Here is an 18,987-nt window from a genome sequence, read left to right on the forward strand (position 1 = left end):
TAATAATCCAACTCAATTAGTGTATAAGAAATGGGCCTCATTAACAGATCCCTACAACACTTGCTAGGCTATTTAGTGAATCTGCAGTAATGTGAGTTATGAGTGGGAGGCGTGAGTCATACGTCAGCGTTAGCAGAATCACAAACATTATCAGCCTGCGATGTTAAGTGCATCCAAATACTCAACATCAATTAATTGGTTCTTCAGTGTCTTTGTGAAATGGGTTTTTTGTGAACAATTGAAATTTGGATGGAAAAAAATGGCATCTTAGCGAGCAAACATTCTTTCAGGGGAATTTGGAATGTGTCTTCAGACATTATAATTGTATAAATACATTGTTGGCATTTTTGTCTCCTGTGGTGGCATATTGATTTTTCCGTGATTTAATCATACAGTCCTAGAGTACATGCGTGGGGGGATATATTTTCTCTGCCACTAATATAAGTTGTTTGCTGTCACTCCCTCTCTCCTCAGATCCCTGGACACACACACACACACACACACACACACACACACACACACTAGCCCGACCCCTGCATTCTTTGATATGCTCTCCAAACACCACTGGAATAACTGATATGGAAAAGTCCCATCAGTATCGTCTGGACAACAAATGTCAAAATGTCAGTTCCACAGGGAGAGAATATCAATGAGGCGAGGGGAACTTAGTACTTGTTTAATTGGTGTACAATTATCTTAATCAGGCAATGGAAACAGCTTAATTTATCTGTAAATTCTTTGTCTATATAAACAAGCAGATTCCTAAATTCGCGGACCATTAGAATGTATTAACTGGGAACACATTTTATGAAAATCTATTTGCATGTCCTTTCTTTTGCACCTCATTTGCTGAGTACCATACTACCATACTCTCTGTGCTTGTTTAAAAACAAACAAAGGATTATTATGAATCAAAAAACTATATTTCCTCCATATGTCCCTTGCAAAAACCATGGATCTATGTGTAGGACCTTAACCTTGCCACAGTACCATTGAAAGATTTGGACTGGGTAAAAACAAGCTAAAACTAAATATTTTTTAATGTAAATGTCTGTAATACGAACATTCCTGTTGGATGTGATGCTAAGGTGATTCGAATTCATGATATGGAGACGCACTTGTCAGGAGCATTCAAGAGCATTCAAGTAACCTTTAAAGCGGAACTATTCATCTGTATCACAGTCACAGATTGGTAAACACTTGAAAAAAGAGGATATGAACCCAAGTGAAGAGATGTCAAGACGGGATGAATTATATGAATAATGTATAATGTGTCATAATAATAACAATAATAATAATAATAATAATGGATAGTATGAATAAACACATACCAGCGCTGAAATTGTAAAAGGGTAAAAGGTTTAGGCATAGAGTGGAGAAAGGCCTCTCAGTTCTGTAGTCTGTAGTGTTTCCTCAGCCTCGTCCCTCAGGCAGACCGTTAGGGCAGGAGTCCTAATCTCTCAAGATTCCATTCAGGCGACGGCTAGAGAGAGAGAGAGCATGTTTGGACTGGACAGGAGTGGAAAGGGGGGGGGGGGTCAGGGGAGGGGCGGGGGGGAGGGAGGGGGGGGGGGGGGGGGCGAGGTGAGGCAGGGTGGGGTTAGGGGTGGTGAGCAAGTGGTGGAGAGCAGAAGCAAGCGGAGGAGCTGGGGGAACGAGCTTCACGCAAAGACACAGTCCCACGGTTGCCTCTGTTACAGCCTGGAGCAGGAAGGGGAAACAGAAACAACATTAAGTCAGTGATGAGAGAGCCCTGAGGGACACCAACGAGAGGAGACGAGAAATACAGAAAATCATATCTAACACGAAAGCAAAAACACACACACGCACGCACACACACACACACACACACACACACACACACACACACACACACACACACCAGAATTCCCTCTTGAACAAAATGACCGGGGTATAATTACAAAATAAAAAAAAGTTTGATAAAATCATCTAGATTCGGTGATGGATATTTTGTACCGACAAAAACGGAAGGAAGCGAAAGTAAATGGAAGTTTGGTGTTTAGGAGAACTACAATATATTTGAGTTAGAGACTAGGAGAACTACAATATGTTTGAGTTAGTCTTGAAGAACTACAATATGTTTGAGTTAGTCTTGAAGAACTACAATATGTTTGAGTTAGTCTTGGAGAACTACAATATGTTTGAGTTAGAGTCTAGGAGACAGGTGCGGCACCAGAACCAACACCTTGGAAGAGCCATTGATTTTGTATGTGGGGGCGAGGGATGGACCACAATTCATCACATGACCAACGTGTGTAGTTGGAGAACTACAATAGGTTGGAGTTACAGTAGTGTCCAGGAGAATAGGAGGGTTTGAGTTAGTTCATCTGAGTAGCTCAGTGGCGGTGGACCTAGAGGATTCCTTTAGCTGGCAGATGGGGCAACATAGGGACTGCTGAAGGGGAAAACTGGGTCATAGCCTCCATATTTTACATAAGGTTTATTTTGGGATCTACTGTAGAGTATAAACTGATGTGTGTGTCTGACCGCCAAGTGGCTGTCAGAGAAGGAACTACCCTCTGGTTGTGTAGGCTCTGGGGATTCACCATTATTTGACCATCTCAAACCTCTAATATCCTAATTCTCTGCTAAATAGAATATTCCGTATGACTGAGTAACAGGAGGGTGATTCAGTTATTCATGGTGAATTTAAATGCGAATCTCATTGAGTTACTGAAAGAGAGGTGGCCAGATGTTTTGCAATGTCAGCATACGGGTGTTTCCCTACTGTTGTGTACACATGTGTGATAGCCGTGGGGGAAACCTGACACTACCGTGCATGAATGAAGGCAAGCCCAGGTCCAAAACTCTGACAGCCAAAGGATAATTTTCTAATTCAAATGTTTGCAATAATGCATTTCAGTTTTCAGAGAAAATTCTTCATCTCTCCCTTTCTCTCTCTAGTACTCACTCCTCCCTCCTCTCTCTCTCTCTCTCTCTCTCTCTCTCTCTCTCTCTCTCTCTCTCTCTCTCTCTCTCTCTCTCTCTCTCTCTCTCTCTCTCTCTACTTTTCCCTCTCTCCATTTTGCTCTTACGTAGCTTTATGCCTAATGAGTTACATCTCCAGTGAAGTGCAGCATGTGGGCGTTTGGATGAATAAAGAAAAGCCCACACACTTTGGAGGTGCTATGCTTCTGCTTATGATTCTCCATCAACTCAACACTACATTTCTAAAGCCACCGTTGGTGTCTCATTTTCTTGCTCAAATCCTAAAGCGTTCTGTTGTATTGCCTTGCTCTATTCAAAAAGTCTTATGTTTAATCTTTTCCCTATTTTAAAAGACTTCCAATTGCTTAAAGGCTATTTTTTCGACAGCTGTTTTTGTCCGTCTTTGTTGATATGTTGATATACTGTACCTCCCGTTGGGATTGAGACTGTCATTGATGCCACTCGTACAACAGGGAGAGGACTGAAGCCTTGGTTTCTCTGTGTTCAGCTCAGTCAGTATGACAATTTCAAAATGGATACAACAAAATAGACATGGGGGGGCAGAGAGAAGATGGTCATGGAGAGAGTTTAAAAAAAAATATCATGCAAAAACATCAGGAAAAAAAAACTACGCAAACAGTGATTTAGGGTTTAAGTTAATATTATTACAATTTGTACTTTGATCTTATGCTATAAACATATATATATGTAAGTGTACATTATATATCCTATAAATCAGCAGGTACAATATTGTTATAACGAGAATTCATTTACATCACTATATATTATATCTATAGGGCCTACAACTGCCTCAATACTCTCGGAATGAACCTGCAAATAGACTCTTGATAGGGGCGGTTGTGGCTCAGCCGGTAGAGCCGGCGTCTAATGATCGCAAAGTCGGCAGCTCGCAGCGGTTCGAATCCCCGGCTGGCCATGTGTCGAAGTGTCCCTGAGCAAGGCACTGAAACCATAATTGCTGCCTTCAATGAACCCCTTGCCTAGATGCCCCTTGTAGAGCATAAATACATTTCGTTGTACTCTGTGCAATGACAAACGTTGAATCCCTTTCCCCTTGATTACCAGCACATGACTAATGCACATCACTAATGCCGGGCCTTCTATGGGGGTAATTCCTCCACCAGATCACCTCCCTTTGGTGGGATTTGCCAGGAAATTACGTACATGTGTTTGATGTACAGGAAAAATGTCAACCGTTAATTTCAATCTACTCTCTGGCTAATTCTGTAAGTATGAGGATATGAGTCCATTAAAATACTCGTTAGTCAGGCACAGGATCTAACGGTGCTGGTATTTCCTCATTAAAACAGACTCCCAAGTGTTGATTGTCTGGTTGATGTAATTTCAAGATCGATCTTGAACTTATTCCGATTTTCAAAAATGTTAATTAAAACATTCTAAGATTTTACTTACTGCTAATGGAGAAATAAGTGATGGATTATGATTTAGCAGGATTAAATCAGAGCAAGAGTGCTGCCCTTCTGATGCATTTCTTAGCACCTGTTGATGGAAAGACATTGTAGTCATCTAGACCAGAGCCTGTTGTTCTAGTAGGCTATATACCGTATAGAAAGGTTCTACAATGAATATAATATAGGCATATGTGGGCATTCATTTGTATGCACCGTTTGTACATAGTAACTAGACAACTACTTATATGCCTCAATAGGCTGCAGCGTAATTGAGAAGGACGTTTCAGGATGTTGATTTGAATTTCATGCTTTCATGGTTGGGGTCAGATAAAGTGAAAACATAAGGAGACATGCATGATAGGAGGGAATGCATGGAACGCCAATCCTCCCCATCCACCACATCCTTCCCCTCCTCTTTTCCTCCCTCTCCTCCCTCTCACTTCTCTTCCTCCTCGGCCTGTGAGTCACAGGACTGACCACACGTGAACACTCACTGGCATAAAGCAGAGGCAGCGAGCGAGGCGGGGCACATGCACGCAGGCATGAACTCAGTGGAGGAAAAAAATGCTAACTTTGAGTCTGGGGAATGCGCTATTTGAACAATTATGCAAAATCACAGCTTCGCCAGAGGTTTTTTTGGCAGTATATTGTTGGCCCATTTTTTCCGTAGGGGAGGCAGGAATGTGTGGCCAAGAAAGAAATAGATGTACGGCAGTGCCAATTAGCAAAACACACCACGTGCAGAGTTGTAAGACTGTGGCAAAGTCAGCCTCAAGGTCCTTATGAACACATCAGCCCTTTAATACTGCCAATTTGCTTTATGTTAAATATATACGTATTACGAGAATGTGCAAACTATCCCTCAACCATCTTTGCATACATACTGTAATTTAGGTGTTTAGAATTGTGTGTGTGAAAATAACTAATTGGAGATAGAAGTCACATGACTAGAGGGAACTCTTGATGGTGTCTTGGATTCAAGTCTTTTCTTGTCCTGTAAGTCCCAGAGCAATGCTAAGAAAACATTACCTGACTACAAGCTTTGAGGTGGTTCACTGCAGTAGTGCTTTAATTAGCCTTTTCTGTGTGAATGAGTTGACTTGAGGATATAGTATTGACTGTTTTTATCATGGGTGTGTAAAAGGTGTATCAAAGTAACATGCAAAACATGGAAAAGGGGAAGGATAAGATAAAGGATGACCAAAAACAAACGATAAAAACGTCTAAAATGAAAACATCTTTTATTGTCATACACTTTGTAGAGGATGAGTGCAAATAAAGAGCTTGTGATAAAATCTACCAGTCACTAAGCCATGGACCATAAGGCATCATTAAATACAAGCTTTCGCGGCTATACTCTACAATACAAAGACTGAATCAGAAAAGAAACACAGCATCAATGCTTATGCAATATAAGAAGGAAAACTTTGAGAAAAGAAACGGAATGAACAAAAATACGAGAAAACCACAACACAATTCGTACATTCAAAATAATAAGCCAAAAAAACATTCACATGAAATATTGATTTACGGCAACTGACGATAAAACAAGTTCTGCAATCTGTTATGTACACTTGGCACTAATGTTTAACGATGATTGTTTTCTAGTGAGGTTCGATTCCAGCATGTCCACAATTTGTAATTTCTCTTCACGATAGGCTATTATACTGTATAAATATAATATTACAATCATTCTCTTAACATCGCTTTTGAACATTTTTATTTTTATTTTTTAAAGCCTGCAGTATAACTGTATTACCTGTTGTAACCATATTGTTTGACAAGCCTGTTTGGACAGCAGTTCATCAGAAAATACTCCAGTGATCACATAATATATAGCGCTGAAGGATTCCCCTTTTTTCGGGAATAACAAGAATTGATCCTTCATTGTCCATCTCATGCACTTAAAAGTTGTAAACAGTACAAATATAAATTATTCACTTACAATATCTGAATTCCAGCAATTCCAAAATAGACAGATGTACTCCAAAAAACAGCAGCAAATTGTTTGTATGCATTTCCAACACTGGCAGATGTGTAGTATAATAGTGTACTAGAAATGTTTTTTTTTTTACATGATTGGATTGTCTGTATCTATAAGACATGGCTAGGAGATCCCAGAATACTATACCGTTCTAAATAAGCCACTTATCCATAATTAGATGATTCAGTAGCATTCTAAGCTCCATCTTATCAATGGGAAATATAAAGAAATGGCCAGCTTCTTCAGAGTCTCTATAGGTTTTCTCTGAAGTGTTAAAGGGGAGGTTCGACCAAACTACAAAATGACTAACAAGCTTTATCTCCTTGAATGTATTCTATGGGTCAGGGGGGATAATATCCACGTTTTGGACTTGTTAACTCAGCCACAGCCACCAATAGCTAACATTGATGACCAAAACACAATAGGAGAGAATGGGGTACAATAGCATACCCTTAATGGTACTTAATAAACTCAGTGGATTGAAGTCCCTCTGCTTTCAAGGTAAAGAGACACATTTTGTAATTTGGACAAACAATCCAACCCAAACAAGCATGCAACAGTCCTGTTGCTAAATGTAGTCTATCATTGTATCTGTTCAAAAAGTGCTTTATCATTGAGGGCTGACAAATTCCTGAAATGGATTGAATTAATGTCATCAATGAACATATGTTGAGCTGTACAGCTCTGCCTGTCTACCCTCCTCTAGCAGCATTAAAATGCTAAAGTCAGTAAATATGCTAGCTTCTCCATGGGCTCAGTAACAGCATATCTCCAGGGGTGTTTAGCAAGCTTGTAGGTGTTAAAGAGATACATTTCAAGTGTCAAAGTGTTCACATTAGGGTGAGATACGTTTTGTCTGTCAGGTTGACTGACTCAACAGCTAAAGGGCACAGCTTTAAAGGCTGTTTAAATGTCTCACTAGTGTTCACAGGCAATATAATTCAAAGCACAGGCCAATCGGAGAACAGTTTCCTACCAAGGTACTCACGGCACCATCCATCCCTACAGGTGGGAGGGTGGGGTTTTCACATTCAGTAGTAAATAATGACTTTAGATAAAGCTTTAGAGACAAACATGTACAAAACACATCCACACATGAGAGACCATGAGGTACAATGACAAATGAGAGACAGTTGACAGACAAGGGATATGGCAAGGCAATGACGTCAACATACACATTTCACAATCTGTCAAATAATTACATTCATTATAAAAACAATTTCTTCCAAAACAAGAAAAAGAAAACACACACAAAAGACAAGTTCTGCATTTGTTCTAAAAGAAAATGCATTTTCAGTAAGTGATTCATGTACGTGACTCATGACACAAAATAAATGTCAATACATTTGTGACATTGAGAAAATAAATAAAATAAATTAACAAACAAACAAACTGAACAGGCCATTTAAGTAATCAAACAAAAACATATCCTCCACATGATTAAACAATAAACCAAAAATATGAGTTCCGAGGATGCTGGGAAGTCTATATGAAGGCCATGCAAACTTGATTCAATGTTTAACAGATGCCTCGCTTTACAACAACAAAAAGGATGATAACTTATTATTAAAGGGGCCATCTGGGATTGGTAGATATATTTTTTTTACTTTTAAATGAATGAGGTACATCCATTTATTATTGATGAATGTAAGTTATATTTTTCTAAAATGGTAAATCCTTGCACCCATACCTTCGTCTATGAATTTGAGAGAGGTTACCTCCAGCCCCATCTCTCAGCTGTTTATTTAAATAAAAAAAGTGGCTTTGTTGTTTTTGAATCCCAGATTGCCCCATTAATATGATTAATCCATAGTTTTCTTTTCCATTATTATTCTTTATTTTCCATTAGTTTATATTATTATTATAATTATTTTGGTCAGGAATGAGCCATGAATTCAGTACACTTGTTTAACATGAATCGAGGTAGGGAACACCAATGACTTAAAATGAGATCTCACCTAGGGTCCTTAAATTCATTCATGTATTTAATAATCAGACTGAAATAGTAGCGTCATATTTCTCATACATGTCATGTTCATGCATTTAGGCTTACTTGATACTTTTATTTCGATTTTTCACTTTCACTTTTCTGAAAATGAAATAATGTTAAATCCTTTAAATCAAGTTTGCATGGCCTAGGGGGTCTTTGCTTTACACATAATGTTTTCTTACACACATGTGTTCCAAACACGCCATGAGGGCTCACACACAGTCTGGGCAGTGACAGTCTCACCGACTGGCTTTTGGATATAGTGGCACTCATAGGGAGCTGAGTATTGTGAGTAGTGGGTGTTTTTTTATTGTTTATTTTATAGATGTTATTGTTGTTGTTTGTTGTTGTTGTTGTTTAGCCCCTAACTTATTTGACATACTCAGCTGACTTCCAGAAGTGGCCGGGGTGGGAGAGGCGACGGTTCCGTTTTGGCAACTTTTCCAGCAGATCCACCAGCTTGGAGAAGCTGGGCCTCTCTTCCTGCTCAAAAGCCCAGCAGAAGAGCAGGATGTCCTGGGGGAGAGAGAAGACCCAGTTTCAGAGGCCCAGCAGGTTGGCACAGGTAGAGACAACTGTATCAGCACAAGCATCAAGACTCGAAACCCTACACAGCATGAGCAAGATATCAAAGTCATTATCTCAGCAGTAATCCCAGGAGAGGTTCTGGGTCTGTAGGGTAACTTTCCATATCATATACAGGTGCATCTAAAAAAATAAAATATTGTGGAAAAGTTCATTATTTTCCATAATTGAATTCGAAAAGTGAAACTTTCAAATATTCTAGATTCATTACACATGAAGTGTGTAAAGATGATAACATGGATCGAGATGACTCATGTCATTTGACAGATAATTGTCAGTGCAATGACAGATAATATTTGTTGTAACTCGCTTTGGATAAAAATGTCTGCTAAATGGCAATGTAAAAAAAAAAGTAAGCTGCCTCGAGTTCTGAGCCAGACGACATACCTGCCGTCTGCTCCCTACCTTGGGCAGTGAGTGGTGCAAATGCATTTCAGGAATGATATGTTATACCTGCTACCACAGGAGCAGTTCACACCTTATCTCCAAAGCACTCACCGATATCTCTTTCCCCATGCCGATCTGGGTGAGGTTGGGCTTCATCCCGCTGCCCACCTGCCATATGATCACCTCAGCGGGTTGGTTCTTGTAAGGCCACTCACGTGCGTGCAACTCATACCAGATAGTGCTGAAACGGCACAGGGGTGAAAGGTTAGCATGGGAAGAGTCTTTCAGTTGTGCCAGTCGACATGGAAGGGCGGAGTGATCGGGCAGGTGTTTGGGGGCTTGCAAGTAGGTAGGGGCTGTTCCCTTTGCCTCCTGGTAGGCGAGCACCAGGGTCTTGAATTTGATGCGAGCTGTTACTGGGAGCCAGTGACGGGTGAGAAGAAAGGGAGTTTAAAGAGATAGAAGCCGCACACTCAGGTTCCAGATGCAAAAAAGTGATTTATTAAGACCTTAATTTGTCTTAATAAATCACTTTTTCTGCATCTGGAACCTGAGAGTGCGTCTTCTATCTCTTTCAATTGGAATTTGCTCCGTTGCCAGCACCTCGCTAAGATTTCTCTTGGGAGTGACATGAGAGAATTTGGGGAGGTTGAACACCAGACGGGAGGCCACATTCTGGATGAGCTGCAGAGCTTCAACTCAGCGTTTATCAGCTTGGGTTAATCTGTGAGTTGTGAGAAACATGGTGATGAGGCATTGTGAATGGGGACACAATGACAGACCTAAGACAGACCTCCATGCATAAGAGATGATAAAGCCTAAACCTGCATTTCTGCCATGCATGGTTTGAATCTATCAAAAGGGGCAGTAGCATCAACAACTTGCAACTGAGAGACTGCACGATCTCAGTCAGTTCTAAAGGAACACACTTGTGTTTTATACATTCACTTCAATGGGGATAAACTTACATGATATACCAATTCTAAATGATCATCCTACATTTCCTGAGAGCAAACATCCTCTCTCTTTACAAATGAGCAGTACATCTTATTCTCCACCGCTATGTCGATGACTGGGATGAGTAGCATAAAAATAGCACTTTCGCAAGGAACAAACTATGGAGGGTTTTGAATATGTAAAAAGGCTAGGGGGGGTCACCTCGAGGTAACACTAGCTATCTAACAGAGCAGCTGGACAAAGTGTGTGAACTGAACGCTGCATCCGCCTCCTTTACAATGATAGACATTGGGGGCCCCATCTGAAAACGCAATTGTGTTAGGAGTCAACAGAGCAGTGTCCACCCCCGCAAACGCCTTGGTGAGGACCGCGAAAGAAGAAAACTATGGACATACTGGCCTGGAGCATGGAGTGGTACAGCGATTCAAAACATAAGTTAGGAGCAAGACGAACTATAAGAGAAAGACCCTGAAGAGAACCACGACGTAGAATACTGTAGGCCTGAAACCAGCCCGAGACTAAACGAGAGGGACCCTGGGAAATCAGAAAGAAAATAGCGGAGAGGTTTCTTATAGGACTCCAAAAAAGAAGTAAGTCCAAAAACGTACACACTCACCCAAAAGCAAACACATCAGACTGTTTGGAGAAAGGGAGCTTGTCCTCCTCTGTTTCTGGGGAGAGCTGGCTGACGATCTCCGGGGCAAGGTGACACAGCCACCCGCTGGGGATTCTCAGCGTGTCCTCCCTCTTGCTACAGACAGAGAGACAGACGGGGCAAAACAAGAACAACTGTCTGAATTCTGAACAGCGTGTGATTTTTTTCATTCAATGTCCAGGCCGACATTTTCCTTCTGTAACATGAATGCACTACACGTAGAAATGTTTTGTACTGTAAACGTTGCAGATGAGCATACGCATAGTTGTAGTTGTACTACAGCTTACACATTCATCGATTTTCGGATTCATGCTCGTACTGTGAGCTCTGCAACACAACCGGAAAAGTGGCATTTAAAAAAAATCTCGTTTCTCCTACCTCTCACGTAAGTGAAACATACTGGATGCACTCAAACACCATGAGATGATTCTAATTTGGTGCCAGGCACCATCTCCCTCTAGAATACAACCATCCTGACATTCCAAACCACTTGGTAAATGCACTGTATTTATATAGCGCCTTATTCCAAATCGCTTTACAATGGCCTCTCATTCACCCATTCGGCAAGCTACCATGCAAGGCGCCGGCCAGCTCATTGTGAGCAATTTGGGGTTCAGTGTCTTGCCCAAGGACACCTCGACACATGGAGCCGGGGATCAAACCGCCGACCTTGCAATCATTAGACGCCGACTCTACCTCCTGAGCCACAGCTGCCAAACTCATCCTGAGAGCTCACATAGGCCCGCTGTCAGCTATCAGCAGCATCACCGAAAGAACCAGTGCTGTGGGTGGAATGATAGACTGGAATGATATTTCACATGATGACATTTCAAACAATATGTTGAATCATGTTCCTCAATGGAAAGCGATGGCTTAATTTCGACCCCCCTCCCCTCTACACACACTCATACTCAATATGGAAAACTGCCATGTTCTGTTGATAGTCAGTTCCAGTTGAGGTTTTCCATAGGAAAAATATATCCAACCAATCTGCGGGCTTGTGTTGTGAGAAAAGGAGAAAAAGCAAATGAGACTTGTATTCACCTGCCAGTCAGCACTGGCTGTGTATCGCCAGCATATCGCCTCACACCTCACGTCTCCTGAAGGAGAGCAATTGGCACTAAACGAGTGGTTGTCCATCTTTGGCATTTCCCTATAATTACATCTGACTCACCTTCTAACAAAGTGTTCCTGTGCAAACGCACAGGGAGCAGCAAAGCAGCATGTCATTCTGTCAGAGCTGATGGTTAGATGGCTTAGCTGGGTTGTTATTTATGATGAGGGGATGTATTTGGGGGAGGGATTTGGGGGGAGGGTTGTGCAATGAGTAGTGCAATTCATAAAATTGTGATATGTCAGTCGTGCAATTTTAAACTTTCATAAAATGTTGATATCTTTCAATGCTTCAGAATTCATCGCTGTGTATGCTCCTGTTATGTTCCTTTTGCTCTCTCTGTATGGCAAAGGATGACCACTTTTTATTCCACGTTATGTTTAAATCAGTAATAATAATACATATTATGTGTGTGCGCGTGCGCGTGCCTGTGTGCGTGTGTGTGTGTGTGTGTGTGTGTGTGTGTGTGTGTGTGTGTGTGTGCGTGTGTGTGTGTGTGTGTGTGTGTGTGTGTGTGTGTGCGCATGTGCGTCATGGAGAATGAAGCACAGAACACAGTGGGGGTTGTTCACTGAGAAATGAACTGCCTGGTAAAGTGTATAATTATTATCCCATTTGTACTGGTTTTCAGAAGATAGTGAGACGTTGAGGATTTGGCAACTTTCTTTATTGGAAAAACCATAACAATGACTGTCAGATGTACAGTATGTGCTTGTTTAGCATGTTAAAGCATTGCTTGACTTTTTGCAGTCAGACTCTTCGCTCTTGGTATCTCGTGACGTTATAAGGTTCTATCTCCATTTTTGGTCAAAATTGAGTTTTTTACATAATCTGATCCATTAGGTGTATATTAATGCCTGTGTGGTGTTATTTTTAAAATGTTTACATTTTTTAGTTAGTAATTAATCAAATACAAAGGTTCCATCTCACAAAACATAATGGAATGTAAAAACGTTGACGCTCAATATCTCTGAACTACCCGAAACGGAGATAGAACCTTATAATTCTAAGCTCACGATCTGTCAGAGCATCAGAGGAAGCTTGTGGTGGTAATGAGGTGTATGAGAGCCTCTCATAGCCAAGTGGTTTATTCTCTGTTGTACAACCACAGACACACACACTCACACGTATAGCCTCCTACCTACAGTATGCTACCATGGTGCACCCCTACAGTATGCTACCATGGTGCACCCCTACCATCCCAGCAGGTTCACATTGTGAAGCACTTCAACCTCTGTATAATAATCAAAATGCCACTGATTGTGCTAATTACAGCAAAGCACGTGTCGCCTAACAACACTCTCTTTCATTAGTAGAAATGCATCTATCACCTGGGGGATTTTAATTAATGTGACAGATTGAAACAAATCCCATTATGACAACTTTACGGGCACAATTACAGGCCATTTCTTAGTCATTTCTTCCACATAGAGCCTCAATCAACATCAAGATAAAACAAAGACTCCTTTCTTTCCCTGAACACAGAGGCAACCTGTTAAGCTGCTTTATATATAGATTCAGATGGGAGATTGATTTGAATCCCCCGCGGGGGGTGGAGGTTTTAGGCGGTTGGCATTTCAGGAGCAGTTGGTTTCTGCGGCGAGAGAAAGACATTAATGACTTTCACAGAGACAAATTAAATAGAGATTACCTCCGATCCGTATAATTTTCTGCGCTAATACAGACCCAATGAGCCAATAAAAGACTATAATAATAACCCGCAAAAAAAAAAAACACTGCATCAACAGGGGAGATTACTCATGTGTGCTTTGTGTCTCACTGAGGGGTTTAGTAGTGAGATGATCTGACTTATAACCAGGGCCAAGTCAAGCAGCGGGGTGTTTACCTTTAGCACGACTCGTGTCAGTACAGGCTGATAGCCAGGTCTGCTTGCATTTCGAGCCCTGCTACTTCATGTCAAACATGAATCGTTACATAACATAAAGCCCCCTTACCTGCCCGCTTGGAGAACCCCAGAGATGGTGAAGAGTCCAAAATCGGTGATGACCACTTTGCCGTTGTCGTAGAACACGTTCTTGGACTTCATGTCCTTGTGTAGGATCCCCTTGGCATGGAGGTAGCCCATCCCCTGAAACAACACACGCACACGCACGCACGCACGCACGCACACACACACACATACACACACACACACACGCACGCACGCACGCACGCACGCACGCACACACACACACACACACACACACATAGCCTGTCATTTCAGCCATTTCTACAAAGCAATTATTGTGTATCGTTGTATGCTGTGATCATGAAAAGTGAAGGTGTTTTCAGAGCGTTACCTTAACCATCTCCTGAGCAATCTGTCTGGTCTTGTTAACATCCAGGATTACTTTGGCGTCCCTGACCACGGAGTACAGAGTTCTGCCTTTACACAAGCTGAGAGAGGAAGAGAAGCATTACACGTGATTAGAAACACACCCCACAGTACACTGGGGCCTTATTAATTACACTGATATGCATTGTTTCATGGAATCAGAGGCCACAACTATACCAGGGGGCTAATCGTTGCTAATTGAATACATATTGTGACAGCTGTGATGATTATATCCATGTCATTGTGGGTGTGGGGGGCTAATCACTCAACATCAGATCTCCAATTGACCATAATCTGAGCATTTGGTATCGCAGTGGAGGAATGACAGGCCTCCTCCGCCCCCCCCAACCCTTACCCCCTTCCGCCGGTTAGAGCTAACCCTGTTCAACTAGACTTGTCACAGTCATTTCATCAGTGCACCGGTTCAGTGCTTCGGATATCAGCACATTTTTCTGTCATGTTGTCTCCCGTGAAAGGACACGAAGGCTACAATGTGCTGCCCACACACACACACACACACACACACACACACACACACACACACACACACACACACACACACACACATACACACACACATACTCACATTCCCAAGCCCCCTCTCAACCCCAACTGTGTCACCTCGGTGTAAGTGACTGCTGAATGACCTAAGGCCACAGAGACACACTGGTGCTGGTGTCATGCATATTCATTGGAAGTCGCAAGGTGACAAGATGCCATATTTAGCATCTCTCTGGGCTATCACTTAGACGAAGAACCTTATGGTGCCTCTTGAGACTCTGACGCACCGTCCTCAGCTTCAGGTAAACATCACAGCTGATGTCATCAATTACCGCCCCTGCCTCACAAACCTCAGACACACTGCCGTGTGTGTGAGACGAGCTTGGAAACAGGAACAGCTTTCCATGGCACTCTGCTTATCAAAAGGTAATACAGTCACCAAACACTCTGAACACCCTGCAGGCTTTTGAAAAACAGAGTAATTAGGCAGTATAAGGATAAAAACCTGCAGTGACTCCCAGTCTAATGATTATTCCACACTGCGGATGCTACCAGCAAATCAATCCATACACAGCCACTCATGACCAATCAAAGACAAACAATCAATATTTATATTTATTTCCCCTATGAAAACCCCCCACCTGGAATGAGCCAATTTCTCTTTGTTAAGTTGTGCATGTGTGAGCTGTCTCTGCTCTCTGCCTGTATTAGTCCTGGGCTGGTTCATGCGGATTCAATACAATAAGAGAAGCTCTGCAGTGATGAGTAATAAGTCATAAAGTACTGCTGTGGAACATGCTTTGATTTCGAGCCATCAGCACTCAAGAGACTTCTGAGAAGCACAAATCCTATCAACGTGTCTGGGCACTTATGGCGATTTTGCCACTGAGAGTTTTGGCATCGATGCTTGGCCCAAGGCCTCAAATGTTTATCGGCCTCTGACAACGGCCCTAAAAAAAGCCCTAAAAATGCCCCCAGCCTCTTCCCTAGCCTGGGGTGATTTTTCGGGGGGGGACTTTTTGGGGACCTGATTCTCCTCAATATCACCTGGGTGCACACAATGCATTAAAAAAAACACCAGTGCACCAGTGCTGAAAAATCTGGAGTGGGACATGGTCTCTCATGGAAAAGTGCCATTGTCCAAGAAACATGCCTTTACTCACAAAACTATCATGGCATACAACATAACTATCATGACATACAACCTATTGTAAACAACATGGAACATGTGACGTGAACATGTGACATGTTTACAACATGGAACATGTGACGTGTTAGAGCCACACAGGGTCATGTGTGTAGTTTTACATTTATTACCCTCATGATTGTCTTGTCACAACACTAAGCCTGGAATAAAAATGACTCAAACTGGCCTTAGTGGGAGTGAATTTACTGAGTAAAAATATTAGTTTGATTTCAGCGAATCACACAGCTGTGAGGCATAGCTCTCAGAAACGTGTGGTACACACAAGCACTGGTAAAGTGTTGTGTGAGATTATTGACGAGAGGTAAGGCCAATGCCTATGCGTCGTCCGTTTTCGACGCTATTTCTATTGGCTTGACGAAGGCCAAGATTGACGCGTTGGTCCTCCAGACCTTTTCACATTTTTCGCGAAGTGTCTGGGAACAAGATTACCCTAATGGAGTCATTTGCAGTGGAACAATTGAGAAGCAATTGTCACAGTGAGACACAGGGTGGCATTCTGGCTTCACTCCGCCCCATCTGCTGCGTGTGAGGCTGCTTGAGGTGCCGCTGTGTTGCAGTACAAGGGAAAGATTACACTTTGACTAAGATTATTATTTTCTCCTTAGCTTATATTGGTAGGCAGATGAACTATACTATACATGATACACAATAGTAAGTAAGTAAGTAAAACTTTATTTATATAGCGCCTTTCGTACATGAAATGCAACTCAAAGCGCTTTACAACAGGATAAAAACATATACAACCATAGAATGAAGAAAAAAAAGGAAAAGGAAAAAGGGGGGGAGGGGAAACAATTTAACGGGGGAGGGGTGGGGGGAGGGAGGGGGGGGAGGGGTCACCCTCTGTAGGAGAGAAAACACCTGTGTGTTGTTCTTAACATCTGCTATTCTAATCGCGGCGCACTATGCTGCCACGGCGGGGGGGATGGGGTGGGGTGCGTGCATGTTTATGTATGTGTGAGTCCTTGAAGGAAGTCCGTGTTTGTGTGTGTGTATGCTGAAGGTTTCCTCCTGGTTGTTCCACAATCTCGGTGGCTCATTCCGCAGAGTGTCATCGCGATAACACAGCAGGTTGCTATGGAGACGACCTCGATCAGGCCCAGTCCAAAAGTCAACAGCAGGTGTCCATGAGGGATGGGGGGGGGGGGGGTGTAGAAGAGCGCGTCTTCGCATGTGAATCTTGAATCTTCTTCTGGGGGAGTTCTCTGCAAACGGCCTTGCCGGGCCGGGCAGGGAATGGCGCCGGAATGGAGATTAGATGTTTGGGTTAGCGAGGGAACAGCAAATTGTTATTCTCCCCTAAAGTCTGTGGATCTCAACTTGACTTCGTCTTGCAAAGCAGTGAGTTTCTCCAAAAAGTTATTCATCTTGCGATCCAGTTCAGATATCACAACAGTCTGAGTACTTACTGCTCTGCCCATCTCGTTTAACATGACGGGCAGCTTATGGGCTGCTTGGGTAGCTGCCGTCTTTCCAATTTTCCAATAGACCAGGGCAATGCTCAATCCAATTAGCAGACGTCCTGTTATCATAAATCCAAATAGGTAGACGTCTTCGATGTCCTCTACGGAGACAATCGCCAGGCACACAACCCTCCATTTCTCCCACGAGTCCATCATGTAGCCCGTGGCGAAAGTGCCATCTGGGCAAACAGGTCCCCCCGAATCTGAGCTTCTTGTAGAACATTTGTTGTCAATTGCATTGAGAGACCAGCTTATCAATTCCATGTTTACTTCAGATAGTTTCGAAAAGAGGAGCTCCGGAGGCACACAAGACAAGACAAGACAGTGGGAGGAGAGAGAGGGAAAATGCGACCGCCTTCGCTGAGAGCAAGAGAGAAAAAGCTGAATATAATAACGCTACAATGTTTGCCTAAGACTCATGTTAACACCAAGAAATCAAGACTTGTGGCCCGGAGTGGTCCAGTGCTCTAGCACCATGGCCAATAGTGCACACACACAGGCCCATGTCAGCATGGGTTTGAATCCGGCCCATGACTTGCTGACACACCCTTTCCTGTCTTTCGCTACTATCTCTAGCCAATAAACAATATAAATATGAAAGTGGAACTGCCATACTCAAAAAAATAAGCAGCCAAGACTTGAGTTCAGTGGGCTGACATGGTCTGGAGACGTACCTGCAGCCCAGGTTTGAAGGCCAGTCAACAACATAAATGTTGGACATTTTACTTTTTGAGGCATTTAAATGTACAGGACCGTAGTGCTAATACAACATCAAACCTCTGATTCATGCGTATAATCCTCTTTTTAGGATGGTGTTTCTCCCTTTGTGAGGTTCCTTTGTACTGTTATTCTCTCAAGAAGAGAGAGTTTTTCAAATGTATCCAAACAAATGTATTCTGACGGAACAATATTATTGTACTGAAAAATACTTATGAGGGAGGGAATTAGATGGGGAAATGAGGGAGGGAATTAAAAGGAATAATGCTACTTCTTTCAAACATGTGGACCTACGCAATCTTCTATTCGGTTCTTTGTTGTTTGTTGATAAAATGCAAATGTTGTTTTTCACATAAAAACATAAAAACAATATATGATTTCCACTGTGAAGAAGTAAACAATTTTGCTTTGATTCAGGAGTGACTTTAGATGTAAGTCAATTTATACAGTTTGTGTAACATGTGAATCAATTTAGACAGTTTGTGTTTGTTTGTTTTAATAGGGGTTAGTCTAGGCGACGTCATGGTGACGTCTAGGGATGCATTTACATAAACGAATTTCCAAAGGTCCAAGAAGGCCACTCCGAGTGTAAGCACCGATCTCTAGATAACACGCTAGGTCGTGGGGAATGGGTGCACATCCGAGGTTGCTCAAGCCTGTGCACTTCAAATCAGTGGTCACACGCACATACACACACACACACACACACA

General features: G+C 42.3%; 1 protein-coding gene across 2 annotated transcripts in view; it reads right to left on the reverse strand.

Annotated features, from left to right (window-relative positions):
* Nucleotides 1-8,725: 8,725 nt before the first annotated feature.
* Nucleotides 8,726-18,987, reverse strand: part of ksr2 (kinase suppressor of ras 2) — a gene marked incomplete at both ends in the record, with an annotated part of 68,754 nt that continues 58,492 nt past the window's right edge. For both annotated transcript variants that reach the window (XM_080532411.1, XM_080532410.1), the window contains 5 exons: nt 8,726-8,872; nt 9,440-9,569; nt 10,902-11,036; nt 14,010-14,143; nt 14,355-14,451. In XM_080532411.1, the coding sequence (XP_080388537.1) occupies nt 8,726-8,872; nt 9,440-9,569; nt 10,902-11,036; nt 14,010-14,143; nt 14,355-14,451 (643 nt within the window). The remainder of the gene's footprint in view (nt 8,873-9,439; nt 9,570-10,901; nt 11,037-14,009; nt 14,144-14,354; nt 14,452-18,987) is intronic.

The sequence above is a fragment of the Nansenia antarctica genome (genome assembly GCF_963989245.1).
Source record: "Nansenia antarctica genome assembly, chromosome: 5".
Classification (NCBI taxonomy): domain Eukaryota; kingdom Metazoa; phylum Chordata; class Actinopteri; order Argentiniformes; family Microstomatidae; genus Nansenia; species Nansenia antarctica.